The sequence below is a fragment of the Scatophagus argus genome, chromosome 8, assembly GCF_020382885.2.
Source record: "Scatophagus argus isolate fScaArg1 chromosome 8, fScaArg1.pri, whole genome shotgun sequence".
Lineage (NCBI taxonomy): Eukaryota > Metazoa > Chordata > Actinopteri > Scatophagidae > Scatophagus > Scatophagus argus.
In genome coordinates this window covers 14,341,863-14,369,235 of record NC_058500.1, presented here as the reverse complement: position 1 = coordinate 14,369,235, position 27,373 = coordinate 14,341,863, and the positions used below count along the sequence as shown (strand labels likewise).

The 27,373-nt window shown below is 42.2% G+C and overlaps 2 protein-coding genes and 1 long non-coding RNA gene across 4 annotated transcripts; 1 reads left to right on the top strand and 2 right to left on the bottom strand.

The window, feature by feature from the left end:
* Window positions 1-289: 289 nt before the first annotated feature.
* gpr157 (G protein-coupled receptor 157) lies at window positions 290-8,131 on the bottom strand. Of its 2 annotated transcripts, XM_046396042.1 has the most exons (4): window positions 7,068-8,101; window positions 3,897-4,110; window positions 3,047-3,241; window positions 290-2,389 (listed from the first exon to the last, which is right to left on the bottom strand). In XM_046396042.1, the coding sequence occupies exons 1-4, from the start codon at window positions 7,442-7,444 to the stop codon at window positions 2,174-2,176; spliced, it is 1,002 nt and encodes a 333-aa protein (XP_046251998.1). In that variant the 5' UTR covers window positions 7,445-8,101; the 3' UTR covers window positions 290-2,173. The 2 variants fall into 2 exon arrangements, with proteins under 2 accessions (XP_046251998.1, XP_046251999.1); XM_046396043.1 differs by lacking the exon at window positions 3,047-3,241 and having other exon boundaries at window positions 7,068-8,131.
* Window positions 8,132-9,368: 1,237 nt separating this feature from the next.
* On the bottom strand, window positions 9,369-13,946 carry LOC124062935. Its single transcript, XR_006844020.1, has 2 exons — window positions 13,733-13,946; window positions 9,369-10,305 (listed from the first exon to the last, which is right to left on the bottom strand). It is a non-coding gene; the product is annotated as an uncharacterized LOC124062935 (long non-coding RNA).
* On the top strand, window positions 10,300-24,421 carry LOC124062934 (glycine N-acyltransferase-like protein 2). Its single transcript, XM_046396045.1, has 5 exons — window positions 10,300-10,965; window positions 22,295-22,402; window positions 22,479-22,614; window positions 23,662-23,785; window positions 23,925-24,421. Exons 2-5 carry the CDS (start codon window positions 22,346-22,348, stop codon window positions 24,337-24,339), a joined length of 732 nt encoding a protein of 243 aa, XP_046252001.1. The 5' UTR covers window positions 10,300-10,965; window positions 22,295-22,345; the 3' UTR covers window positions 24,340-24,421.
* The last annotated feature ends 2,952 nt before the right edge of the window (window positions 24,422-27,373 follow it).

Here is a 27,373-nt window from a genome sequence, read left to right as displayed (position 1 = left end):
TCCACAGGCTCTGGTTACTTCAATGTCAGGCAAACCTCAGAACCCACACACTGAATTAATTCATGCTGGAAATTCAGTAAGTGGGTGTCCTGTGTGTGGCCTCTGTCGTTCTCAAGGACAAAAAACTGTCTACTGGCCGCTTTGGACGTCCTCAGCATAAACACTTCCTCCATTTTCCCAGACATGGTGCCCAGCTCTGTGTCAGCATTACTGATGCTCCTGTGAGAGTGAACTCTGCACCGTGTCGCATTAATTCAGGACAAAATTAGATCATATGGAAACTCTTTCTCATGAAACCAGTGTTTTATTTATGTTTTTAATATTTTCAGTGTAAACAGAATAAAGTCTCCGTGTCAAGTAAATATCTGAGAACTGCCCTCATAAGAGTAAAAAGTCTGACATAAAGTAGTTTCAGAACATCAATTCCTTCTGCACTTCATCAAAGAGACCGAACAAGACTTCCTGAACAAGCCCTTGCCCTTTGGGAGAGTCGAACAACTGAGAAAATGAGAAAATTGACTGTCAACATGGTGGAAAATCCTCACCTCACCCAACAATCAGCAAAGTAATGGATCATGTTCGAGTGTAGTTCATATACTTTCAAGACCTGCGGGAGCTATAGGAAGCAGGTTGTGGTTGTAATCCAGGTCGGTCCCGTTTGGTGGGTTCACTGTTGTCAGTACACTGTTGTACGCCTTTGACCTGTAGCTCAGTTGGGCAAAAAGGGGCCAACAGCAGCAGGGGTCAAAGGAGAAGTGAGGACTGGGTTTCAAGGAGGAAGGACACCATGTGATGATGATAGGTCATGCATCCTAACCACAAAGGCCTTAATGTTGTCAACTTGATTTTGGTGACATGTCGAATACTGATGAGCTTTTGCAACTGCTGTCTGAAAACTGTTGCAACTTTGAAGTGAGGCAAGAATAAAGGGAATCGATGCCTGATGTGAGCAACACATGAGGATGTTTTATATTTTTATGTGACATTTTGAAAGGATGGTCAAATGTAATGATGCTTCTTCCACACAAAGTCACACTGGACACACATTAGAGAATTATTTTATGATTAAGTTACATTGTAAAATATATTAAATTTAAAATCTACTCAAAAAACTCAAAACTCAAAACAAACTTTAAATATCGTTCTTCAAAGATGGCTGTAACAGAACAGCAGCTGTGGTTAGCTTGAGTTAATGTCAGTTGCAATGTGTCGTAACGGTGACTGGTTTCCACTTTTGGAAAATAAACATTGAAACATTAACAGAAACTTCACAAACGCCTGCAGCATCATTTTCATCTGCATGCACTTCTTGTTACGTTAACAAACTACTAAGTACTCATTGGTTCACCAAAATATGACTAAATGTGCCGTGTCCACGTTGTCCTATTTCTCAAAGTGCCATGGCAACATGTAAGTGTATTTAGTTATATTTCAGTAAAACAATGACTCTGCACACAGATCAACCGCACAGAATACGGAAGATTATGGTGTAGGACTGGAACGAGAAGTTTCTACAGATGTTATGATAACTTTTGTTTTCCTGCTGTGACTCTTCCCTAACTGACAGTCAATTAGCTGACCACATTTGCTGTGCATGTTCAGTAACAGAGAAAATGAAAAGTTTGAACAAATTTACAGTGTGTTTGTCATGTAAAGATAATGCTGAGGATGCTGTAAAGGTGTTATTATTCTTTACCTGAACACAATGAGGCATCAAAGGCAAAGGTAAGGTAGATTTTTCCAAAAATTAAAATACTAGAATATTCAGTAGCACAAGGTGAAGTATAAACATTCATTTCAGGGAGAATGAAAATAAATGAACGTAAATAAAACCACACAGTACGCGATAAATAAAGCTGCTGAAGTGTCCTTCACAGAATGAACACCTGTTCAAAGATCAACCAGGAACCTTGTACAAAAACAAAAGTTTGATGTACAACCCATCTGTCAAACTATACTATTTATGTGTAACATATTGAGTCAGGAAGCATCATCAGCCAAAGTGCAGGCAGAGTGACTTTTCCTGTGACACGGATGTGCATGCACCTGCAAAATGTCCAACCTCCCCTCTGCAGGCACTTCCTGTAATGAGGCTAAATGGAAAGCGGAGCCCTCCATCACTCCCTCCCTTCATGTTCACCGTTGTTAAGCTTCACATCCACAGAATCTGGTGTCATCTATCAGTGCGGACTCGAACGGTGTCGTCCTCTCTGTGTGTGGAGGCGTCCTGTCCTGGCAGCAGCCTGTGAGGGGCGTCCTGCGAGTGCTGCGCCTCTGCCTCAGCCTTGGAGCAGCAGCAGAGTGCGGCGCAGAGGCGCGTGCAAATTGGTCGAGTCAACAATACGAACATGATGCAGTTGGCTGCTCCCTGCAAGGTATTGCCAATTCCCTGTTGGATTCAAACAAAAAGCCTTTAAGGGGGATTGTGGCAGTAAAAGATTGCTATGAATAAAATGTCCTTAAATGGTTTAAAAATGCAACAAAACCTCTTCATAATATTATTTGGTAAAGAGCATAACGAGTTCAAGTACTTTTATTCTTTTCATTAACTAACTAAATTAACATATTTTCTTATGAACTCTTCTGTTATTGTTATATCAATTAAAAGTATTTTACACACATACTAACAGTGACAAGGATGTAATAAAACTGTCCAGGAAGTTATCACACCATAAGGGTTGTTTTACACGCCAAACCCATCCAGAGGGAAAGTTAATTACAGTTTAAAACTTTTTCTGCCGCTAACCAGATGTTCAAAAATATCAGTGAACACAGGAACCATTTCGTGATGATTGTGTGATGATTCAGAGGCTTGACAGCACACAATCACGCTGTCACAAGTTTATCAGCACATAAATTAGTGATACCACACATGTACACTCACACCAATGTGCCGTCATACACAAAACTACACACAAACACAAACTAAAAGATGAAGCGGCACCAAGCAGGAGTAGGAAACTGTCAGTTAAAAATCACATTAAAGGGGATTAGTAGACTTCCTCCGCACTGGACGTCACTGGTTAAAAAGAATCTTTAAACTCACATGAAGAGTGACCAGCACCGCGTTGTGTTTGGCTGGAGAGCCGGCTAGCAGCAGTATGAAGCGCACTGTGCTCCAGATGCGCAGGACGATGAAGATAATGGGAATGAGTGTAAGCTTCATATCAGCCATGGAGGAGAAGGAGTGTGACTGAGGCCTGTTGGCCAAAATGGGACGATACTCAGACAGGGCCGCATGCTGCGTCGAACAGAGTTTTTGTTTAAAAACATGAAAACATGAGCCAGACAAACCAAAATAAGAATTAAAAAAAATAGATGCATCATGAAGGATAGCAAATAATTTCACAACATGGCAGCTATTTGAGAACAGAAAAGTGACACGAACACAAATAACTTCCTCTGCCAATGGGGTGTTTTAATAGATTTAAATAAAATTTGTAGGTCAAGGCTCAAAGACTTACTCAGTATTTTTGGTCAAGATTAGGACAAAGAGGTAGACATTTTGAGATGATTTCTAAATATTATGAAAAAGAATTTTTAGCCAAATCAGCAGCAAGGCTGAAATATCTTGCCAACTTAGATGGGTGACCATGAAATTTTGTGCACATGTCCACAGTGACCAGATGATTAATCCTATTAACTTTGGTACACTTATTTGACAAAAAAAAATAAAAATAAAAGAAATTTACATGTGTATATCATTATTATCCACCAATGTGTGTATTTCTTCCAGACTCAAATGGAGATATAAAAATTGAAAACACTTTCTACTTTCTTCAAAAGAACAAATGTTGAAGGTGGAGGTATAGTGTGTGTTCTCTGAATGCTTTCTATTGCTTTCTTTTGAAACAAGAGCTAGCATGTAGCTAATAAAAAGCTGGTTTGGTTCTCACCGCTACGTGGATGTGTCGTTTGATCAGGATGTAGAGGACGGGGAGGGTGAGGTAAGCCATGAACTCCCAGATCTTTCCAGTCAGCAGCATCCACAGGACCCGGTCAGAAGCATCAATCTTTACCCAGCACCAGCCCACCGACACCTCTGATGCATCGTAACCAATCTTGTTGAGGGACACGGCCACAACAGTGATAGCCAGAGGGACACCCCAGCTAGACATCAAAAGAGAGGGTTTAGAGAATTAAAGTTCCTCAACAAAGGTCAGCTGTCTAACTTTAAACGGCTCTACAAAGTTTGCACATACATGTTTGGTGGGTTCAAGACTCACACATACTGCAGAACCTTGTGACACCATGTGATAGATCATCTATTGCTAAGTCTTGTTTGTGCTACATATTTCACAGTGCAGAGCTTTACCAGTTGTGTTGCTTTAGCTCAATTTATCTTAAAAACCATTAACTGATTTCAGCATTTTAAGAAGAAATGTTTGCCAAAGTTTCCCCCTGAAGCATCACCACTTCTCTTAAAACACCACTTTAAAAGAATGCTATATTTTCATGGCAGCACGAGGTTGATCATTACAAACGGCACAGTGTTTAAGGCCTCATTGCTGAAGTTTGAAGAAGCCAGCAAAGGAAAAGTGGCTAAAGCTAAAGCTAGCCAGAGCTCAACACCTATACTATAAAATGGTATAAGTAGTTGTTGTTGCTACATAAATCTGCTGCACCTGCTTTTGTTCGGTAAAGGGAAATATGTCGGCTCAAGTTGGGTATTCGGCTCATTTTCAGTATTTGTAGCTCTGGCCAGTTGCTTTATTTTGAGAGGAAAATGCAAAGTTTAATAATTTCTTTAATTATGAAAGTAAAATTTTCACTTAAGAAAAGTAGATTTTTGTTTGTATATGGCGTCAATTATGGTTCTTAGAAAGAAAAACGAATTCTGCAAAAATCTCAGCCAAGAAAACCGCAATCGGTACACCTCTAGGGTTTGTGTACAGTTTGTGTACAAGCCTCAATGAAAGACACTGTTGAGTGATCTTCTTCTGAACTGAGCACTTGAGGATTCGCAGAAACGAAAGTAGAATGACAACACAGACACTGCAGCGAGGCGTACCCAGGGGTGAAAATGTTCTTGTGTCCGAAAATAGATCAATTATGCAGCGCAGTGAATCAGCTCCATCGTTACATCTACACAATCAACACGGACAGCTCGTTAAAGTGCAGGGAGAAAAGGCTGACAACAAAGGACGAAACATACGTGCTGATTCGGAGCACTCAAAGTAGATTCTGTACAATAAAACATGTTGTTGCAGCTGCAGTTGTTAATAACTGCACCTGAAAACACTGCCTGTGTAATGTTGTGTAGTACATTAGGTACATAATTATAGAAATCTTATCGGTTTGAATGTGGCAAATCTAAATTAAAGATGAATACTCATTTTTAATGTCAACATTTCTGTACTTTTGTGCGCACTGAACACTGAGTTGATTTCGTGATGAAAAAGCTATCAGCACCTTAACGAGATGCTCTTAAGAGTCCATGAATGTGACATATTGTTTCTGCATCTGAGTGGCTGAATTTGTGCTAACATCCATTAGAAGCTGCACTGTGGCTTTTACTTTTAAATGATGAAAGTTACTAATGAATTATTGTTTTTACGACATTTGCACCAAGTGAGAACAATTTACATGAATCAGTGGACAGAGGACAAAATTCAGCATCAAAGAACTAATTTCAGAAAGTTCATCCCATTAATGTCAGCCCAGGCTCATATCATCTAATTTCATCAGCTGCACAAAGTCAGAGATACATTTGTGGAAAATTTCCAAGTGTCGCTTACTCATCAACATAAAGAAGTTAGAACTGAACACGTGCTTCCTGTCAGCTGTAAGCAGGTTTCACAAGAGGTGAAATATCAGCTTGACCAGCTTGACTTTAATGTGGAGAAACAGTTCATGTTAGTGTCAGTGTTTTATTAAATAAAATTTGGGATTATTTATCCATATCTCATGGTGTGATTGCACTGAAATATTCATCTCCCTTCCTGTTTGTTGTGTTTTATTAAATTCAATTTAGTTTCCATCTTATTTGACTCCTTTTAAATACTTTTGCATGTATATTGCCCTGTGTTTTTCATATCTTGCCTTAATACCTGTGTACTGTTTTTACTTATTTCTGACCTTTTCTTGTTTCAATGTATGTAACGGAAGAGATTAGAGATGAATAAAGAGCAACCATAATCATATGAACAAAAATATATACGTTGTTACAGTAAAGACAGTTTTTTTACATTTACATTTGTCTTATTTATGGTCTCATCTTATATCTTCTCCTCTCCAATCATCTAATTTCTTTTCCTTACCTCGGCTCTCATCTCCTAAACATCATTTTCGAAACACTTTACAAAAACTATCGCAATGGACGGTTTAATCTCATACTGCATTCTAGTTTTCCCACTTTTAATACATTTCAAAGCAACACAGACAGCACAGTGCCTGACACTGACTGTAGCTACCAAGCAACAGCTTCTGCTAAGGGACGGCAACACCACTTGGACAAAACACAAACAGAGCCGCAGTGCACCGTAATGCTAGAACCGACAGTATTACGGTAATATAGTTTCCAGTTTTAAGTTTAGTTATGATTGTGATTATATAATGTAAAATTTACGTCAAGTGAACAATGGTTATAATTACTGCTTTGCTTTGTTTTGCTGTAAGAGATCATTTTTTATTATTACTGGACCAGAGTGGAAATTTACTTATGATGAAAATGATAATTGAAAACTGAGTATTAAAAAAAAATAAATAAAGGTTCATGAAGGGTACTCATTCAGCCATGGTTAGTCAGGCTAACATAATCGTCTATTTTTTTTTTTTAATCTAAGAGCAAACTAAACCTGTGTAGCACATAAAGGTCTGGCTGTGCTCCCTTTTCCAGTTTAAGGAAGCAGGTGGCTAACTTTTTTTAATTTGTTTTTCTTTACTGTGTCAACTGGGAGCGCATGCAGTCGTCACCTGGTACACATCCCGACATGCTTCTGGGTGCATCATTTGGTCACTTCAGCCACATAAACTTGGACTTCCTCTGACAGCAGCCATCGTCGATAGCTTTACAGTTAGCATATAGCAGCCCAGACGAAAGGTACATTCAAGCCCTCCGCACTCACCTGACGAGGTGGAAAAACAACACCAGGCTGTCAGCGACTCTCTGGTTGGACCTCACGATGAAAACATACAGGTACACCGCAATGGCCACGGTCCAGAAAAAGGAGCTGGTGTTGGCGAAAGTGGATATCGCCCCTTGAACGACGCAGTCAATCGAGTCGGTGCGGAAAGCCCTCCAGACCCCGAAGGCGTAGGAGACGGCGGACAGCCAGTCAGACACCGAGAGGTAGACCAGGAGCCTTCTCGGAGTGGTCCTCAGATCTGACCAAAGGATATAGGTGAGGATGATGAGAGAGGAGCCCAGAAACGACAGGGCGCACGAAAACAAAACGACCACCTGCTCATAAAAGTACACGACTGTCTGATTCCCACTTGCCATCGTTTGAACAAGCTCTGCAACCACTCAGTACATTTTGGCTTTTACCATCGTCTCTCCGTGTTATTTTCCCTTAAAGCCCGGCGACATGTAGACCAGACTCGAGCCATGTGATTTGACAAACTCCATCCATTGCTTTTAAGGCAGCCAAACAAACTTTTCTCCGGCGTTTAACCCCTCCCTCCCCGCTTCCTCTCTTCTCTACTGGTTGCACCTTCCGGAACTAAAAGCAGAAGTCAGTGAGTCAGCTGGTAACGGGCAGACTCATGCAGGTCTATTTCTGTCCCTGATGGGCTCTAACTTGTGTGACCCTAGTAAACCCATGGTCAGCGTGTCACAGAGCAGATGACAACGTGTTATTGTTTTTCCCGTTCCAGTCGTGATTTATGTAAGACGGTGATGTGATGCCACCTGTCAGTTCAAGCCTGATGAGCGCAGTCACAGCATTACATCTGATTTTTTTCAAATTCTCATTCTCATTTCTCTCAAATTCTCATGACTCTGAAACAACCGTCCCACTCCTCATTAAATCTGTAGTAAAATGGTTTTATTTCACGAAACACAAGATATTAAATCAGGGGGGAAAAGAGGGCATAAAACTTCAGATGAGGTAAGATGAGTGAAGTGAAATAATTGTTGAAAAACACTTTTATGCAATGAATTTATCAGTAAATTTCACAATACTTTCTGAAGGCAAATTGAAGCCACAACAACACAGACAAAAAAGTTCAGTAAACTGAGGTGATTATTTTTGCACAGTAGAACAGCAGGATTTTGAGCTGTGGACTGTAAAGAGATTTCTTTCTCGTGCCGTAAAAACAGGTCATATTCTGTTCTTGTGTGTGATCTTCTGCAAGTAATGATTCTTTTAATTATCCATAAATCTTTAAATCAATTTTGGAGTTAACTGGATGCTGCTGAAATTTACAGTTTACTGAAAAAGTTGCAACAGAGGTTGTCTTGAGTGATAAATTGAACAATTTATAAATTGAATTAGAATTCCAGCACTAATTACTGCATTATGAAGATGAATTATTACACAGATCACATATGAATTTCAGCCCTGTGCCGTCTCATGGATTTAAACCACTGGAAAACAACACAGATGAAGCAAAGAGCATTTTTTAACTGTTGAAAGTCGTTCACAGTCACACATTGCAGTGTCCATCCAATGCGTGAGCTCTCGATTGTAGGAAAATCTGAGATTGTCACCCTCGGTGAACGGGGACTGTCTCACTGTTCTGCGGCAATAAAAATTTTAAATGGAACTACAATTCATCGTTAATTAAAACGTGCTGCTGGTGATCACCTTTTTCCTCAAAGTAAATTTCCTTGTCATCAAACAGTTCACTGGGCCCAGAGGGACCCCCATAACACAGTAAGCATTTGTGACATTTTGGAGTAATAATTAATGCCGACCTTTGTGTCGAGCAGCTGTTTATTCTTTAGTGGCCTCAGAGATTGGAGTTTTCCAAAGAGCTGATGATGTGCAGGAGATTTTAAGCCATACGGCTGTGACCTTGCCTGAGATCATGATTTAAATGCTTTTGGTGTTTGCAGCAGTGCAGTGGCACATTGTCTTTTTTTTTGTCCTCCACACCTGCATTATCATCACAATGACACAACCAGCTATCAAGAAAAACAGTCCATCAGGTGTTAAAAATTCAGTGGTCCTGCAGAAAGAAGAGGCTTTTTGACTATACATTGAGCTGCGTTTGCTGTTTGCGTCTGTGAAAAACCGAATGAGTCTGCACCTGGCTTCCTGTCCGTTCTGCCTCATCGGCACTCATTAGGTCTCGCTGTGTTCACTTGGCAACGTCTTGTTTTCAAGGGTCTCAAAGTGATTTTTCACGGTGCAAACTGATTTATGCAGTTTTTCATAATTACTAAATGCATGTGCACTCTGAAAACAAACAAAGCAAATGAGTGAATCAGTCTTTATGTAACTTTTATTTAACCCTTTTTTTTTTTTACAGTTATAATTTATGACATGAAGAAATTATTAGGCAGCAACTGATAAATTAGGAATCAACTATATTCACTATTAATGTGTTAGCATCCGGGGGAAAAAAACCTACTTATAATTCATGAGGCAAAATTAGATTGGGTGACAAAAACAACGTGCATTTGCAACCGAAACGTAAGGAGTCGGATATGATCGTGAGCCAAGGCCCGTTTTCTGAATCAAAGAGATTTTAGACTGAAAAATAAAATACAGTGTAGGTTTCACAAATTGCTGCAGTGTTTAGTATGGACAGAAGCATGCTGGGAAGTTGCTTTTAGTCACAAGATGGCAGCAGAGGATCTTATATGTACAACACACGGTGAAGACGTTTGATGCTCTGATCCGATTGTAAATATTGTAGAGGCTGTCAACAGAAAGGCCATGCTGTTGGTTGATCAACAGTATCTTCAGTTAATTCTGTATCAGCTCCTCGGCTCTTGTTAACTTCTAGCGTCAGCACACATAAGCAAAAACTTACAGCAGCGGTAGGATCCGTGTTCGCTACGTTTCTGATGCACATTTCTCCCCATGCTGACTGCAATCCCTGGGCCTCTTATTGCGAAGAATTTCTGCGGCAGTATACTTGCTGATTGCTTCGTTCTCACTCCTCACAACAACCAGCTAAGACACTGCCAGAGAAACACCCACAGGAGCCACGTCCGACCGTCTGTCCTGCCCCCTGCCTCACCCCAGCGGGATCCCGGCTGGTCTTTGGTGTGGCTCTTCCATTTAGTGTCAATCTGGCATTGCGGACGCTCAAAACTTTCCAAGGCCGCCTCAGTGATGGTGGTCGAAGGAACCAGCCTCACATTGAAAGCCCCCCCGAGGTGGCGTGGTCCTATGCCAACAGCTGGAAGCGCTGTAAGAGAAACAGGAAATAATGATTTGATAACAATTAGTTCATGGATTGGACCTAATTTGGCTTGACACATTCATGTGTACAATGGAATGAAACTTCTGGTTGGATTCTCTTTCTTTTTTGAGAAATCTTAACAAAAGATTTAAAAAAGTCACTCTCCCCTCCCTGACTCAGCTTTATATAACTGCGATGCATCGATGCGTCTACGTTCCACTGCCCAAAGTGACCCAAAGCTCATTCCCAAACAGATTGTTGATACTCCTTTTGTGCAGCATCACTTTAAGTGCACACAACTTGGGCAAACACCCCCAAACCAAGAATAGACTTGGCATGAGTCATGATGTTGCAACAAAAAGCTCAGTTTGATTTAGCTCTCATCTATTTGTGTGTGTGTGCGTGTGTGTCTGTTCACACGAGTACCACATAATGCAAGTCCCTGTATGGTTTTGTACCAAAGGGACAACAACTAAAGCCCCTTTGCTATTGGTTGTGTTTGCTCGCCGCAGTGCTATTTTTGGGCCAGCTGACCATTCCATACTGTCCTCTCCCTGTGGACTCTGCTTTGCTGACAGGACAACATGGATACTGGAAAGAGTGACCTGCAGCAAGTGAAGTGGGGGATTACGAAGAAGGTAGAGGGATGATCTGAGGGATAGCTGGGTAAGATACGGATGGATGAACGTCCTTTGTCCTTTATCTGGTGTATCTTGACTGTCGAAATCCGCAGCAGGGCTATTTGTAGCTCTCCATTCCTGCTTATGGTGTGTCTTATGACGCATTTTTGGTTGTATAACTGGAAATTCCTCGCTTGATTGGTGGTTGGAGCATTTTGACATTATCTGAAGTGAAAGAAAGGATTTAGATACTTCTAAGAAAACTATTAGCAATGATCTTATCTATATTTTGAAAAAGGATGGCCTGCTGATACCGACACCAGATATTCATTTGGCTGCTCCTGTCTTACACACAGCCACAAGTGATGTCCACTAACAAACTCAGGGACACCTTTTGACCTGCTTTCACTGGCCAAATGACAGCATGCTGGTTTCACTAAGCACATGATGACAGGAATTTCTTCCTGCTCTGGGCTCGATGTAATCCCTAATACAGGATAGAGGAATGCCAGTGAGAACAACACCCTGCTTGCTAAGTGAATGAGTGCCTGGCTCGCTGCATCACACAGCAAACAGCAGCAGGAGCACAGAACGAGCCTCAAGTCTGTCCACAGACATGTCTCAGGCCTCAGGCTGGGTTCAGCTTTACTGACAGAACTGTGTCTTTCTGTTTCTGTACTATTGGCCGATCAAAAAATAATCAAAGGGTGATGGCAGAATTTTTTATTGCGCTTATTTGTGCAAGTTGTGGATGACAAGACGACCCTTTTCAGGTTTGCCAGGTTAAAGTCATGTTAAATAAACCTTAACATAGACCATTCATCACCATCTTTTTTTACTCTGATATGACACAGGTGTAGACTTAAAGGTATTCCAGTGGATTTCTTGTGTGTCCTAAAATAGGCAATATTCAGTATTCAATATGAAGTGTGGAACGTTGGTGTAAATATGACAGAGGCAGAGAGATATCCAGATGAAACCACATGATTACGGCTGCTACAAATAATTTGTTCATTAGTGATTAATGCGCCAGTTATTTTCTCAATTAATCCATAAATCATCTTTCTGTAAATCCAAGGTGGTATCTTCAAAATGGCTTGTTTTGTCTTATCAACGGTCTAAAACCTAAAGATGTTCGGTTTACTGCCACATGATACAAAGGAAAAGCCTCACAACAACACATTCATAGTGTTAGGTGTAATAGTACTCAAAATGCAAGTAGTATTTGGATTAGACTGAACACTCCTAAATAAGTCTGTAGTTCATGGCATGCAGACACCAAATTCCCTCAGCACACAGCTGATCTCTCACCTCATCACCAAAATACAAAGACACACACATACACATACAAATACACATGTAGTTTTCAGGCCAACTCCAGACCCACCCACACTTCCTGGATGCTAAAAAACACGCTGTACTTCACTGCTCTCCGTTGTGCATTTCTTGCTTGTTTCAGTTTGAACTAACAACCCTCAAACAGTCATGCTTCCCTGCTCCAGTCCGTTTTCACAAACGTAATCATCTTATGGCCAACAATGACACTAGTATTTACCTCGTTTCCGAACAGTGCTACACATGAAGGCATGCCTGGTGCTGGAGCTTAGCCACTCCTGATTTATGTAGCACGAGTACGCATTTTGATTTCGAATTTTAGATGCTTTCATGTCAACAGTTCAACACCACGACTGGATCAGAAGTAATAAAAGCCCGGTCACAATGACATTTCTTGTCCATCTTGTCTTCTGAGTTTTTGAACTTTTTTCGGGGAAGTGGGGTGGAGGGAGGTGTGGATTTCATCAGCATTCACATATCAGTATTGTACTGTACGTCAAACTGCAGTGTGTTAATAATTCAGTGGTTTTGAGTCTTACCCACAGCGTGCACTCCCTTTGGTTACCAGAAAACAGAGTTGCCCCAGTAACTATCTGCAGGTTTGACCACACAAAAGCCGACTACACAGATCATAGTACACAAGACACTAACTGATTATCATTTGAGTGATTAATGTGTTTGAGTTTTGACTGGAGAGCTAATGAGTAACATTCGGCTAATCTGTGTGACAGACAGTCGCAGCTTGAGTCGATCAGCTTTTCTGCTTAAAGCATGTGTGATCTTTTAACACCTCCTGACTTAAACACTGATGAAAACAAGGCCCCCCTCTTTTTTGTTTTTTTGGATCTCCCACCACACTGTTTTTAAGCAGACTCAAATCATTTGTGAGAAATGAGGAGCTCTTTATCTGTGTGGTTTCTGCTTTCTGGGGAGGAGATGCAGCCCGCTGGGTCTCCTGATGGAAACCACCTTTCATCCTGAACAGAGGAGAAAACAATAACAAAAACAGCTGTCCTTCTCTGTGAGCACCACACTGTGGTCAGACAATGATCGGCGAGTCCCCGGGGACTTGTGAAAGGGTCGCTGGTGGTGCTCTGTCTGTGTGGAGGTCACTGTGCCACTGCGTGATTTGGAACTGTGTGCTGGCCTGTATCACAGTCCTCTGCATTCAGTGACCTTTTGTGTAGTTACCAAGGCATCATGTTAGCATCAAGACTCGGCTTGGACGCTTTCGCAACTCAAATGAATATATTCTCATTTATACTTCAGTCAACTTACAGCCTTATTAAACAGATCTGAAGGCCTCATTTTAGCTTCTTTTTATTCCCTACACTAATTAGTGTTTCTGAAGTTTTACTTAAAGCCGAGGTGCGCTGTGCTTCTCTCTGCAATAACAATTAACCTAGGTGCTCACACAAGTGCCCAGTTGTAAAACTGTGCATCAGAGGCTTTCATCCGCTCACAGTTTTGACACTCACCACGCAGCGAGCCGTCAGCGGAGCTCCTCCATCCACTCTCGTCTCCAGCGAGTGCACTCGGGTGTTGACATCAGCAGGAGTCCGTCCACGAGTGCTGCAGGGCTCTCCCATTGTGCGGGTCACTTCACACTGGGAAACTGTTGACCACCAGCCTCTTCCCTCTCCCTCTGTCTCTGTGTCTCTGTAAATGTCTCTCTCCCTGTCTCTCTCTCGCTCTCTCTCTCTCTCTCCCCATCTCTCTGTCCCTCTCTCTCTCTCTCTCTCTCTCTCTCTCTCTGTCTGCCTCAGTCAGGCAGTACAAGTCAAGGCATGTTCCAACACGCCACCAACAGCCGGACCCGGTGTATGAGCCTGCTCCTAGACCAGAGGGGGAGGAGCAGAGGATCAGAGAGGGGGGAAACCCAGAAAAAGACCCAGCATGACTCAGCCTGCTTCAGCCGGTTAGCGTGCACAGCTTTTACTTTCAACACAGGCAGGCCCGAGTTATGCTTTGAAGGTACATTAAGATTGATTCTCTGTGCGACTCCACGAAGCAGATTTCTTTACCAAAGCGGAGGCGATGAACTGAAAAAGTGTAAAAGAGAAGAGCATTTTTGAATTGGGCTGACTTGTCAGATCATCTTTGCTATTTCATAGATCATAAAGGACAGTTTGACTTCTTTTCTTTGCAGGCTGTCTGCCTGGCGGGTGGTAGCAGTTCACAGTGTTGTCTGCTTTTCTGACAAAACCTTTAGTCTTTTACTAGCTGATGCTGAATGAGTGCAAGCAAAATTAATGTCTTAACTGCAGTGTTGTTCTTCATTCCTAGTCTTACTAGCAGGTAGTCCCATTTTTATCTTAAACACCCAGAATGAGTAGTTTATAGAGGCTGTAACCAGGAACCAACACAGCATACTGAAACTAAAATGAAAACTGCTGATTCATCAAATGATTTTAGCCAGTAACCAACAGTAGGTCACATCAATGACCAGATGAAGTCCATCATTATGAATTATGACAGTGGACAGCACGTGTAAAGATATGTAAAACATGTGAAATATGAGTATTTTTCTGAACCTGTGATGTCTAATAGCGACAAATCTTAACTTAAAAGCAAGTATTAATGCAGCGGAGGAAGCTTCCCTTGCTGATGGTTCAGAGAGATGTAAATACGAATGTATATTTCAGTCTGTTTAGCTACTGATAGATTTAACTGTATCAAATGTGCAGAATCATCACCATTCACGAGGGCTAATTATGCAGGGCCGCTCTGACGCTAGCTGGGGGTTTTTTCTAACCAGAGGAGGGGTGATGCCAGTTCATCACTGCTGTAGTAGAAGTTGATCACTAGGCAGATTCTGGGTGCCTTGGCAGGAACCAGCTCAGCAAAACTCACCTGCTACAATATGGTCTCAATCTGGCTGCCTGAGCATCTCTACAGCACCGTACTGTACATCACTGGTGCTTCTCTCCACTGCAGCCCGTCAACAGACTAATGACCTTATCAATGAAATAGCAAAGTCACTATGATGTTACGCCCAGAAAGAACTCAAAAGCACTTCCCTGCTCCGCTTGGAGGTTCGTCTTTTCCCCTGCTGAAAGCAACTTTGTGAAAAAGAGCAGCAGAGGCGTATTTGTCGGCACATGGTTGCTTTAATTTATTAGAAGTGGTGATGCGGCACTGCACTGCACAGCAGCGTTTTGACAAAGTGCCAGCAGTAGTTTCACCAAGTGAGGTGGTTTTTAATTTATGAAAGCATGAAATCTGTTTGCACAAGAGAGAAATGTGGACAATCACTGAGCTAGGCTACTCAAGGGAAACTATTTTCTGCACTTTAATAGCGAAATCGTCACATAAAGGTGTAATTCATTCATTTTCGTACCTGGGACACAGACTGCAGGTTAGGCCTCACACTTGCATCTGTGTTAGTTGGGAGTGGGGGGGTGGGGGGGAGGAGGAACCCCTAGCCCAGCAAGTTCAAAGCTTGCTGCATCGATTACATCATCGGAACTGGAGTGCTGGAACGGGACAATGCACCATCGAGGTGGGGGTGGGGAGGGAGGGGGCAACCGGCTAATCTCACCATTGCCTCCCTGTGGAGCTCCATGAGCAGATTGTGTTTGTGTGTATGTGTGCCCTTGTGTTCGTGTGTGTGTGTCTTTGCCTTTCTCTTCTGTCTCTAAACTCAGCTTAATCCAGTCTAAGAGTGAGACGGCCCGCTTTCCCTCACATTTACCACCACAGTGTCACGTGACTGAGAGACTGTCTGAGTGTGTGTGTGTGTGTGTGGTGTGTGCGCTATTAGAGGCCAGCACTGCAGGAACTCAGCTGCTGCAGGACACTGCAGGATTGCTGTTCTGCTGCTGGCTCACTGGGTCTTGCTTTTCTCTCTCTCTCGCTCTCTCTCTCTCTCTCTCTCTATTCACTCAGGCAAATTGCTCAAGGAGGATGGTGAGAGCATGTGCTGCATACTTTTTCTGGGGGGGGGCAGAGGAGGGGGCCACAATCACTGAGGTGCAGAACATGCCAGTGAGGTGCTGTACTGGGTAACTGTCCCTCTGAGAGAGACTACAGTAGAGAAATTGGAGACAAGGAAAGAGGAGGAGGGAAGAAGTGGAGAGCGGGTGGGAGGTGGGGGGAGGGCAGAAGTGAGGCGCAAGAAACATCAGGTGAGTGCGGCAATTTCCTTTGCTGCCAGTGCAGCACCCACCCTCAGTGAAAGTGTGAGCAGGAGAACTGCAGATGCTCCAAGATGATGTCAGGCTTCGGATGTGGCACAGACCTCATGTACTATCACTATCACTTTGTTACCCTGCTCTCATGTGGCTGCAGTAGGGAGAAATCCAGAGGCCAGACAGATACTTGGACTTCTGCCTGTCAAAGAGCCAGCTGATGACACAGGACCCGCTTTTTCAAGGTCTGAGCACAGTTACCTGAGGTGAACTCAGAGCTGTCCGAGCAGGCGAAGTGACCTGGCTAGATCCATCATCCAGACCTCCCAGACAGTTTTCAGAGTACACTTCTCAATACTGACTCACTTTAATATGAGTTTTTTCCCCCCGCAAACTATTTTTACATGGCCTTTTGAAAAGGCTTACAGTTGAGCTTAGACAGTGCAATATGGCATACAAGACAAAAGTAGCAACACTGACTTTTAGAGCAAGAGAGTTGCTGAGTTACTGCTGCAGCGGTTTTGCTCTGAGAGACCTTTTCGTTTCTGCTTTTATCCGAGAGACAAATGAAAACTTGACTAAAGGCATGCACAAACACCTCTGTACATTCTCTCACACAGTTTGTGCTAAACTCTCCAAAAAGAATCTTAAAAAGCTGCCCTCTCCCCTGGTATCCACTTTTGGGATGGCAGAAAAGTCCTAGTAGCGAGAGCACAACTTCATGACTGCACCACATCTCCCCCCTGTCCCATGCAGGCCACTGTAGCCTCATTCTCATTTCCGCATTTCAACACTAACAGCACAGGAACACAGACACAATAAATCCTTCTTACTAGTCCCCAGCATCATATTCACATCTAACTCATGCTGCTAAATATAAACCCTCAACTACCAGAGAAAGGTAGAGAGCTCAGGACTGTCTGTTCTCTCCTAAAAGCTAAGTCAGCAAAGATAAAAGTCTCCTCTAGTGGAGTGAACTCTTTGCATCCTGTTTTATTTTTCTTTCTCTTTTTTTTGTCCTTGTTTCAAACTGCCAGTCCTCTCTACCAGCTGCTATCTGACACGCCGGGTGCTATTTCCAGCCTGTACCATGCGTTAAACATGGATGAGGGAGCAGTAGAGCTTGACTGCTAACTGACTGGCTGCTGCCTGGTTATTACTGGTGCAGAGGAGGCTCACACTGATGAGACAGAAGCAGCCAGGAGCTTCAGCGCTGCAGGCATGCAAACCGACATTCGTATATCAACTCCCGTAAATCTGATTTAAGAAGTATACGTTCATATGCAAAGAGACGGACACTTAAGAGTGGAAAGAAAGAGACAACATGCAAGGTAAATAAGGCTGGAGAGGAAATAGATGTATACCTACGGATGAGTGTCGGACTGCATCATTCACGGGGCAGAAAGGAGGAAAACTTCTCTGCACTCTCTCTGAGCTCCATGGTTGCTGGTGATGTGCCCTCATGGCGCGGCAAAGTTGACTGCAGCATTGCCTCCTGAACAGAATGACATTGTTTGCACTCTCTCTCTCCCTTTCTCTCAGCCTCACTCCTCCTCCTCTTCCTCCTCCTCCTCCTCCTCCTCCTGTACGCGCTTGCTCCCCCTCCTCTTCTTTGCACGCTTGCTGGCAGCATAAACTGCACAGCTCAGCAGTGTTCCCCCACTGCCGCAGCAGATCCTGCATGAGCTCTGCGTATCAGAGTGGGATGGGACTTTTAAAGGGGAACGCAACCTCCCAGGTCAGTGTGTGTGCACATCCTCACTGCCCTCCTCCTCTCCTCCTTTTCCTCCTCTGCACCTCACGCACTGACACCCCCTCCCCCATACACACCCTTAGAATCATCAGTGTAAAGGACTCCTCACAAGAGAGACCCCCTCCACATGCACGCAACTCTCCATCCCCTTCCCTTCCATTCATTTTTCACTCTACAGCAAAAGCTGCTTTGAGATATGAGTGTGCTCATACCTCAGAGAGGAACACTTAGCTCCACAGAGACACCATGTCTTCTGGTGTGATTTGAAAATTGTCACAATATCTGTGATCTCCTCTGAAAATGCCTAGAAGGAATTTATCCTGGTATGTGTCGCAGAAAGATGTACTTAAGGCTATTTAACTCAAATACGTACATAGAAGACCAGAAAATTTGACGCTGTGTTAAATTGAATTAAGAAAATTGTAAACATGGACAACACTTTCAAATCAAAGCGATCCATTGTCACCGGGTGACAGAATTAAAATATTGTGGCTGACTTATTATACGTATATCTAAGACACAGTTAAGAACCATATTTCAACCATGTACATTAAGAAAGCTCAAAACATAAGCTACACCCATATCACTATTGTACACAGATTGCCACATATTTTGACAAATGAGCAATAATCCTGCAACCAGTGAATGTTGCAATCTGAAAGCTGCTATCTCAACACTTGCACAAAGTTTTACTATTCTCACAGGTAGAAAATCTCCTTCAGTAAAGCAAAATGTCCTTAATCTGCAATGCTTATTACCTGCCATTCATTACCCACGATGCAGCGGTCTACTGGTGCTATTCTGCAGTGCGCTAAAATATAGAAATATCTTGACCAACCAAATTTGTCTTTTGCAAGTTGCACAACTCTGTGAGAATGAGATCATCCATCATTTAGTCAGCCAGTAAGGCTGAACTTCTCTTTCTGCAATGTCTTTGCTTCACAAAAAGGCACTTGGTAGTTCACGCTACTGGCTTTCAGTGAAGACGTTCGCAGTTCGCTTTGTATGGATAATGGTGGCTCCATTATAAATTCTGTACTTTCTAGGCACCAGCGTCTTGACTGTTCTCTGCAGCAGTGCAGCGCTCTCTGCTTCTTCACTGCAGGAGCCGGGCTGTTTTTCTTTTTTCTTTTTTTCTTTTTTTCTTTCTTGACTTTTTTTATTCTGCCTGTGCCCCCAGTTGAACCCTGTGATCTTTTGCCTTCTGGTGCAAAATTAGGAGCTGCATGCATCTCATACTGACCTTGAACCCCTCCTGTCAAGGTGTAAAGCTTACCTGTTTTAAGGGCATTAGAGTTTGTGTATTATATCAAGGCTTTTCCGCCTGATTGGCTTGTATCTCTGCCCTTGTGAGATACACCACTGCTGGAACAGAGTGCTGAATCAGTAAAATTCACATAATGGAGCATCTCTGATTGTTACGGATCTGCTGCATGAGGCTGTCCACATCAGTCACTGTCAGAATGAATCATAGGTGTGCAGCATGCAAAAACTGTTAGCCACCAGCTGAGAGGGGAGCGTCATTCCTTGCATGTGCGATCTGCATGCAGCGCTGCTACTGAATCAGTCTGCAGAGCCTCGCAGCATCTGTCCTCTCCTCTGTACTCTGTGACACCAGGGAAAATGCCCCCGCTAGCATATCCCTCACATAGCCCACGCCATTCTCAGTAATGGCATCCCCGGTGATGAATAAGCCATGAGGAGGGGCCCTTTTACATGTCCTATTAGATTACCTCGCTATGCTTTACCTGGCTGCTGTCACCTCATCGCCTCTGGCTCTCCGATCTTCTTAATATTCCCTCTTGTTAGCCCTGCCAAGGGCAGACTGTGTAAATGTGTGTTAAGGCTCATGGATCATATGAGTGCAGAGATTCAGAGTTGAGTCATCTATGCAGTTCACCGAATGTGTATACACACACACGGCTCATATTCATATTTAAGATTTGAATTATGATCTGGAAAACTGCCTGACTGTAGTGTTTTTGGAGTTGATAAGAAGGTTTTTGTTTTTGTTTTTTGTTTTTTTTGCCATTCACAGCCCATTCCTCGGCTCCATTGATCTGTCCTGAAAAGATAATAGACACATTGATTTACAAGCTCAGCAGCTTGCTTGGTTTACTCATCAATTCAGACTAATTCTCAATAGTCCTCACAGGAGTGCCTTGACTGACAGCTGACTTGCGGGTCTATGAAACTTTTCTGGGTGCCCACCATAGCAGAATTTATTTCAGGAAATCTTGACAAGAACTAAAATAAAAAGGATTTCAGTGAGCGCAAGTGATTATGTGGCTATAGGGGATATCCTCAGACTAAATCACGCTGCCAGTGAAAAATACAGTCATGGTGGAAGTAATTGAAGCCAGCTAGCAATAAATTAACTTCACGAAAATCTTATTCTCTTTCTGCTCAGTTTGGTCCGTCTGGTGCAGGGATACACTGAATGATGGGATTTTGCAGGAAAAGGTGTGTTTCACTGCACCAGTTCTTCTTTGTTGACCTCATTTTGTAAAGCTGAGCAGATTCTTCCCAAGCGGAGGGAAAAAGACGCACTTTAAATGACAAAACAGGTCAAATGCGGTTGTACAGAAAATTAGTGTGCACAGAAGTACAAACTGTCTGTACATTTACAACTGGGAATTCATGACACATCATTTATTTGAGTTAAATAAATGATTTCAGTGTCTTCCATGTGTCACAAACAACGTTAATTTGTGATATTATAAGATACCATTTTGAAAAGGAGAACTTGATGAGCAAAACACGTGAAATGCATGAGACAGACAGTAGTGAAAGGTCTATGATGGACTGACATGGTGAGTGGCTGAGCTTCTGACAGCTGGCTCGTGAATGAGCAGCAGCTCCGTCAGTGTCAGCAGCAGCCGGTTTGCTCTCTGCGCTGGTGAGGCATAATGCACAGATCAGCCTTAACTGAGGGAGACTGCAGCTGGAAAGCTCCATTAGACCTTCACAGATGTGTAATATACATTTTAAGTATCCCTGTGTAATATTTTCTGTGTTCTGTATGTAGCGTCTTAGTCTGTATTTTTCTTCTTTATGTATTTGAGATGACTGCAGTTAAATGTGCACACTGTAGATCAGGTAAACATGTATCTGCATGGACTTTGAGTTCATCTTATCTATGGTGATAGAATTTAGAAGCCCATTACACTGTAAACCACCTAAATTGCACACTTCTTTACTCTGACAAAATTCAAGGTAGAGGCCAGTTTACACTGAAAAAAACAACCAACATGTTAAGATTTAAATCTAGGTAGGAAGAGGACCCATAATGCTGTACCCTAAACACAGACGCCGTTAGTGAAGTAAAAGAGTTTAATGACAAAAGGCACCTTAATTGTGAATACAAGTGGTCAGGGAAGATACAACAAAGGTGCAAAACTGAAGGAGCCTGATTAGGTTCTTCAAGAACATACTCAAAGGAAAGGGCCGAATGTCCTGAGCGATGGTGTGGCAGGTGAGATAATGTGGTCTACAAAAACGTTCTCTGGAGGAAGACAACAGGTTAGGAGAAGTAGAAGTTAGAAGTATGTTCATTAAGAAAACAATTTCCCAAAAAACATTTTAAAAAAATAATAAAGTCTGAAGCACTTATGCCACAGAGTGTCACGACAATTTGGCAGAGACGAAGTGGGAGAGTCAGTCTTTTAAGCAGCAGTCACAGGGTAGAGTTAATTGAAATGAATGTGCTGCATATGTGCAGGTGAAGAGACAGGAAGAGAAGTGAGGGCACCACACCCAGCTGTGCACACACATACACAGAAGAGAGCAAGAGGGAGAGAGAGAGAGAGACAGAACCAAACAGACACAAACCGAAGCATTAGGCAAGAGCAAACAGAGCAGAACATACGGGAAATAAGAGAGAGAACGGACAGAAGATGATCATCTTGAAAGAACTCAAGGACCTCACTTTGATGAAGAATATCCTTCTCAAGGAACTTCCGCACTCCATCACCGTAATGCCACTCTAACATTGATATACCTGTGATATTAATGTGTGATATTGTTAAATAGAAAATGAGAATATCGTTGATATCTCCAGTGTTTGTTTTTTTTGTGTGTGTGTGTGTGCCATTTCCATCTGCACGGATGGCGAGCAGCTTGTTATTTTGGTCTTTTTCCCCCTGCTGTGTTTCCAGGTTCTTGGAGGGGTGTCACATATTCTCCACAACAACTCGTTTCATCTGGAGATGTGTGTTGACTCCTGGCCTACATTTACTACTGCCATTTGTCATAGTCAAAAACAGGTATAGCACATAGGGACAAACATAACTTATGGGCTCCTTCAGAGTGGGATGTTGATGCCTATATCCATCTGTGTAGCCTCTCAGCAGCAGCAGCAGCAGCTCTGGGCTGATTCGTGACATGTGCACCGTCTTCACCAAGAATCCTGCAACTCTGAGAAGTCTACTTCTTAGTGAGGGAGTCATAAACTGGGGGAAAACAACTGAGTTCAGAGGTAGGGTGAAAGAATGAAGGCATAATACTTCCTTAACCGATCTGTTAGAGTATATTGTATGTCATGTGAATATAATTTTGATTCATGCTTATAGCAATATACAGTATTTCTATCTGATGCCTGGTGCAGATACAGATATCTAACTGTGTAAATAACACTGTTTTTGGATGACTATAACACTCTCCTCAATGATTGTTAAGCCATTTCTAAGTTTAACCTTGTTTACTCACAGAAGAGATGAACTGAGAACACAAATGAAAGAAAACCTACAATACTATAACCTACAATTCAGTTTACCCGACCTGTCTGTAGCACTCTGCCCCAAGCCCAGTAGATGGATTGATCACAAATATATACTTTAATAATAATAATAATAAAAAGGGTTAGTAATTTCTGGAAACAGCTGGGCATTGTAGATTTTAGCAAACTTTACTCACTTTTCTGCGATTGCTTTTGCAAATAGTAAGTATATCCTCATAAAGACATTTTTGGCTGCCTTAGAACAGTCCATTAATATAGTAAGTTACTGCATGAGTCAGTATAATGCAACACAGGAGACAGTTTTATTATCAGACCAAGTAAAATAATACAGTTCTAAGCACCTGTAGTTTTAAACAGCTGTGTGATAAGTCATTTGTTTCCAGTCAGGTGGTTCTGACACGTGAAATTTTTTTCCCTTGGATATTGATGCCAGTACTAATTTTATTAAGTGTGCTCAAATATTTGCCATGACACAGGTGATCTGCACTAAATACACTCTTTGTCTGTGTCTTTAAAAAAAATGTTGCGTCTCTGCTATCAGTTACATTTTTTCAGTGCTGGTGAGTCCCATGTTTCCTTATATAAGAAGTGTGTTTCATGCAGTGTGGTAAACAAATTTCAGATTTTGAAAAAAAAGAGTTTTGCTATCTGGTGTTCAGTATTGATTGATACCCAAAGGTATTGGAAAGATTACTGGGATACAAAGTTCTGGATCAGTGCATCCTCACTCTGAAGATAAAGGTGAATTTAAACAAACTGCCACTCTGTTTTATGTGTCTCTGAAAGGCATACCAAGATCACTTTGCCATCTCGTCAGGGAACTTGCCTCACTCAATGGGCTCCATGTCAAAGAATATGAGGATTATGACATCTTCATACACCACAACCCGGAGAAAAAGGACTGGCAAAAGTACGTTTCTGAAATTTATTCATGACCTCAGTTCATGGCATCACCATTATTTTTTGGAACTGATGAGTGCAATTAGAAAAATATGGTACATGTTTTCTTGATTTACTTTCATTTGTTCACATTTTTCTCTGTGGAGCAGGAAAGTGTTGCCACTGCCAATTTCCATTCTTGAAGAGTCCCACGCTGAGCTTGCGGATGCACAGTTGCCTTATGGAGGCAGCCAGGAGAGCCTGAACTACATGAGAGCCTGTATCCGCCATCTGCCAAACCACTGTGTGACGGATGAAAAGGGCCAGCCTGTGTCCTGGATGCTGACTGACGAGCTGTGTGAGCTGAGAATGGCTTACACCATGCCGGAGTACAGACAGACCGGTCACCTCCGGGCCCTGTCTCAGGCTCTGATCCACAGGATGAGCTCTATGGGTCTGCCCATTTACTGCTGCATCTTCCAGCAGAACCAGGTCGCTATTAAGGCTGCGACCTCTTTCGGCTTTGATGCTTATCCCATTATGGAGACGCTCTTTTCAATGGTAATATGCAAAGACAGAGTCTGAGTAAGCCAAACTAAAACTAATGACAATAAAGTCTGTTGGATGAATAAAACTGCAATAACAAAAATATGTTTGTATGCTTGTTCTATGAGTTCTGTTTCCCTGCAACACTCAGAGGATGATGCACTTTAGACAGTTTAGTCCATTTCTGAAAGCAAGTAGAACAAACTCAAAAATAACATTCTCTATGGCCTTAGGGTGGATTTGATGAATACACCAGCCATGCTGCGCCTTTCTATCCACTGTTTTAAAAAAGGTTTTTAAAATACCCCTCGATAGGAAACGATTCTGTAAGAACAATACAAATCTGTCTTCAGTTTGACCCTCTGTCGTGACCCGAGCGGCTTAATCTGCAGATCACCCAAGGAGGCTCTCCTCCATCCACCTGGGACCCTTCCCTGGAGGTGTGCTGTTCCACTCCTGATTGCCTCGCTGTGTTTTAGCAGCAATGCACCATTCAAGTCTGCAGGCAAATTGACGAATGAGCAGCGATCTGAGCAGAGGGGATGCTCATACTGCACCACACATCCTGTCCCATCCACATCCCCCTGTCCCGCAGTGGTGCACCTCTCTTCATTGATGTCCTTTCCTTACTCTTAAACAGCAGGCACTGCTCTCAAAGTCAAACAAGCGCACCGACACGCTAAATACATGTTTGCTGATGCACGTACTTATGGAGTCACAGTTAAAACGATGAGTAAGTAAGCGCAAGCCTGTATATTCCTACTGCTGTTTCTGTATTGTAAAATAATGCAAAGTAAACCAAATTACTTTTCTCTATCTTTATAATGCTGAAAACAATTAGTGAGTTGTTTATGTTTAATTTGGAATACAGTAATGTCAATAAACTTGACACTGACTTGACATAAAAAGCTAAACAGAGCTGAATTGGTTGATTAATCTAATTGGCAGCTAAGTTGACAATAAATCAATTGTTTAAGTCACTTTTGAGACACAAAAGCCTCCTTGTAGATTCTTCATTTGCTGCTTTCTCTCTTTATTTAATCACTGCAAATTGGCTACATTTTGGTTTTGGACTAAGTTTGACGAAAAAAGAAATCTAAGTTTGTCACCTATTTTTTATTGTTTTATTTATTTATTGTTACAAACATACATAAAATAGGAGATTAACTGATCATGAAAACATGCTTTTTTTTCAAAATAATCAGTGTGTATTTTAAAAACTTAAATGTTACAAAAATTAAACACTGTTTTAACAGTAAAATGAAAGAACATCATCAAATGTTTACTCATCTTTTGGAAACAAAATACATTACCATGTAAGTATAAAAACTAACCAGAGGTCAGTATTCGCACACTGAATGCACACTACACCATGCACACTGCTCTAATAAACTGGTAAAGATTATTTTTATCGCTGTCTAAACATTTCTGCTTTACAAAGCTGGACTGTACAGGTCTTATATTGCAAACCGTCCACTGAAACATGAGATGTATTCTCACCTACTGCATGAATCTATTTGAGTGCTCAACCTCCAATACAGTCAAAGAGGTGTAGGACGATTCAAAAAAAGGCATCAGGAGGATTTTATGCAAGCTGCTTCTGCTGCAGATCTTTACTCATCTCAAGGCAGGTTTGTGAGTCAGTTTGAGAGGCAAAAAAACTCAGAACATGAAGTACCTGATGGCTGGACTAGTTCAGTGGCTTCATCAGTATGTTGCCTGCAACTGCAACCTCCACTTAAGGACAGCATCCACCCACTGGTCCTCCTCAGAAACTGCATCTCAGAATAAGTGAGGAGCAGAGTGTCTGACGCAGCATGCGATCGTTCACCTTGGCTGCGTGTGCTGCTCGGACTTGCCTTGGTGCAGCTGTCCACCCCCCACCCCCCACCCCCCGTCAACACCACCATCCACCCCCTACCCCTTAACCCCCTATAGAGGCAGTGCACTCTACCAGCCATGGAGTGGGACGTACTATCGATCCTGCTGAAATAATGGTTTCTAAAAGGGAGGCAGTAAGCATGTCTGCACTCCCCTCCTCCACTGTGGAGGGGCCCTGAGATATCACCAAGCTCAGCACATTGCACCATCACTGTATGGGAAAATGGGATTTTCACAGGCAGACGAGCTGAGGAGAAGGTAATTCAAGTCGTCAAGCTATGTTCCCCACCAAGGATGTAAAATGAGCCATATTACCTTCAGACGCCTCACGCAGTGGACAAATAAGGTCATTTTAAATGCCCTATTATTGTCACAGAGAAATCAGATGCCAAACGGGGAAACTTGCATGATTGCTGAAGTTAAAAAAAGGAAGTGGAGGGCAGTCAGTATTCAGCATCCAGTATTTGCAGCTTTTAGCATTTGTTCAGGTGAGCACATGTATGGTCCATGTGGCAGTTGCTTCTGCAAGGAATTAAATGTGATTCTGAACAAGTGACAAACAAATGAAGTAGAGTCTGATGCAGACTGAGTTAACGTGAGGCTTAAAACCTCAACCAGAAGGCATCTGTTCCAGAGAACCCACTAGATGGCAACAGTGTCCTAGTCTTTCTCCACACTCAGGTGAAATTTGGTGCACATGAATGCTTTGAATCTCGCAGAGCTGCAGATTCAGGTGGAATTCTAACCTGCCTTTTTCAGTTGTCAGAGTCTGGACACAAACTATAAGATAAGATAAGAAAAGAGAATATAAGATAAGATAATGTCTTTATTGTCATTGAACAGCAGCTGTTACAACAAAATTTTAGCGCAACTCCTTCAGTGGTAAAATAAAGGTACAGAATAAATAAAAGACAGAATACAAAAAACATGATCAACCACTCATTGATACGTAAAAGGTACAGAATAAATAAAAGATTAAGAGAGTCATGCATATAAATATTTATGATGAATGTTTAATAAATATTGCACTGTACATATGGTCCACAGGAAATAAAAATCATTTACTGAGGTCACTATTAAGAAATAGATGACTGTGCTTCTTTCCATTCCCTGTATGAGTTTACCTCTGTGTTGTAAGGAGCTTCTGTTACTGAAGATACTTGCTTGAAGGATTAGAAGCGTTTTAACATCA

Bases quoted from the DNA above. Each gene is read 5' to 3' on its own strand.
- LOC124062934 (XM_046396045.1), top strand. From the start codon at position 22,346: ATGTGTGTTGACTCCTGGCCTACATTTACTACTGCCATTTGTCATAGT. The intron at 22,403-22,478 runs GTATAGCACATA...CCATCTGTGTAG, and splicing joins TTTGTCATAGTCAAAAACAG to CCTCTCAGCAGCAGCAGCAG. The intron at 23,786-23,924 runs GTACGTTTCTGA...TCTGTGGAGCAG, and splicing joins GAGAAAAAGGACTGGCAAAA to GAAAGTGTTGCCACTGCCAA.
- gpr157 (XM_046396042.1), bottom strand. From the start codon at position 7,444: ATGGCAAGTGGGAATCAGACAGTCGTGTACTTTTATGAGCAGGTGGTC. The intron at 3,242-3,896 runs GTGAGAACCAAA...TGTTCGACGCAG, and splicing joins AACGACACATCCACGTAGCG to CATGCGGCCCTGTCTGAGTA. The intron at 2,390-3,046 runs GTGAGTTTAAAG...TGAATCCAACAG, and splicing joins CGGTGCTGGTCACTCTTCAT to GGAATTGGCAATACCTTGCA.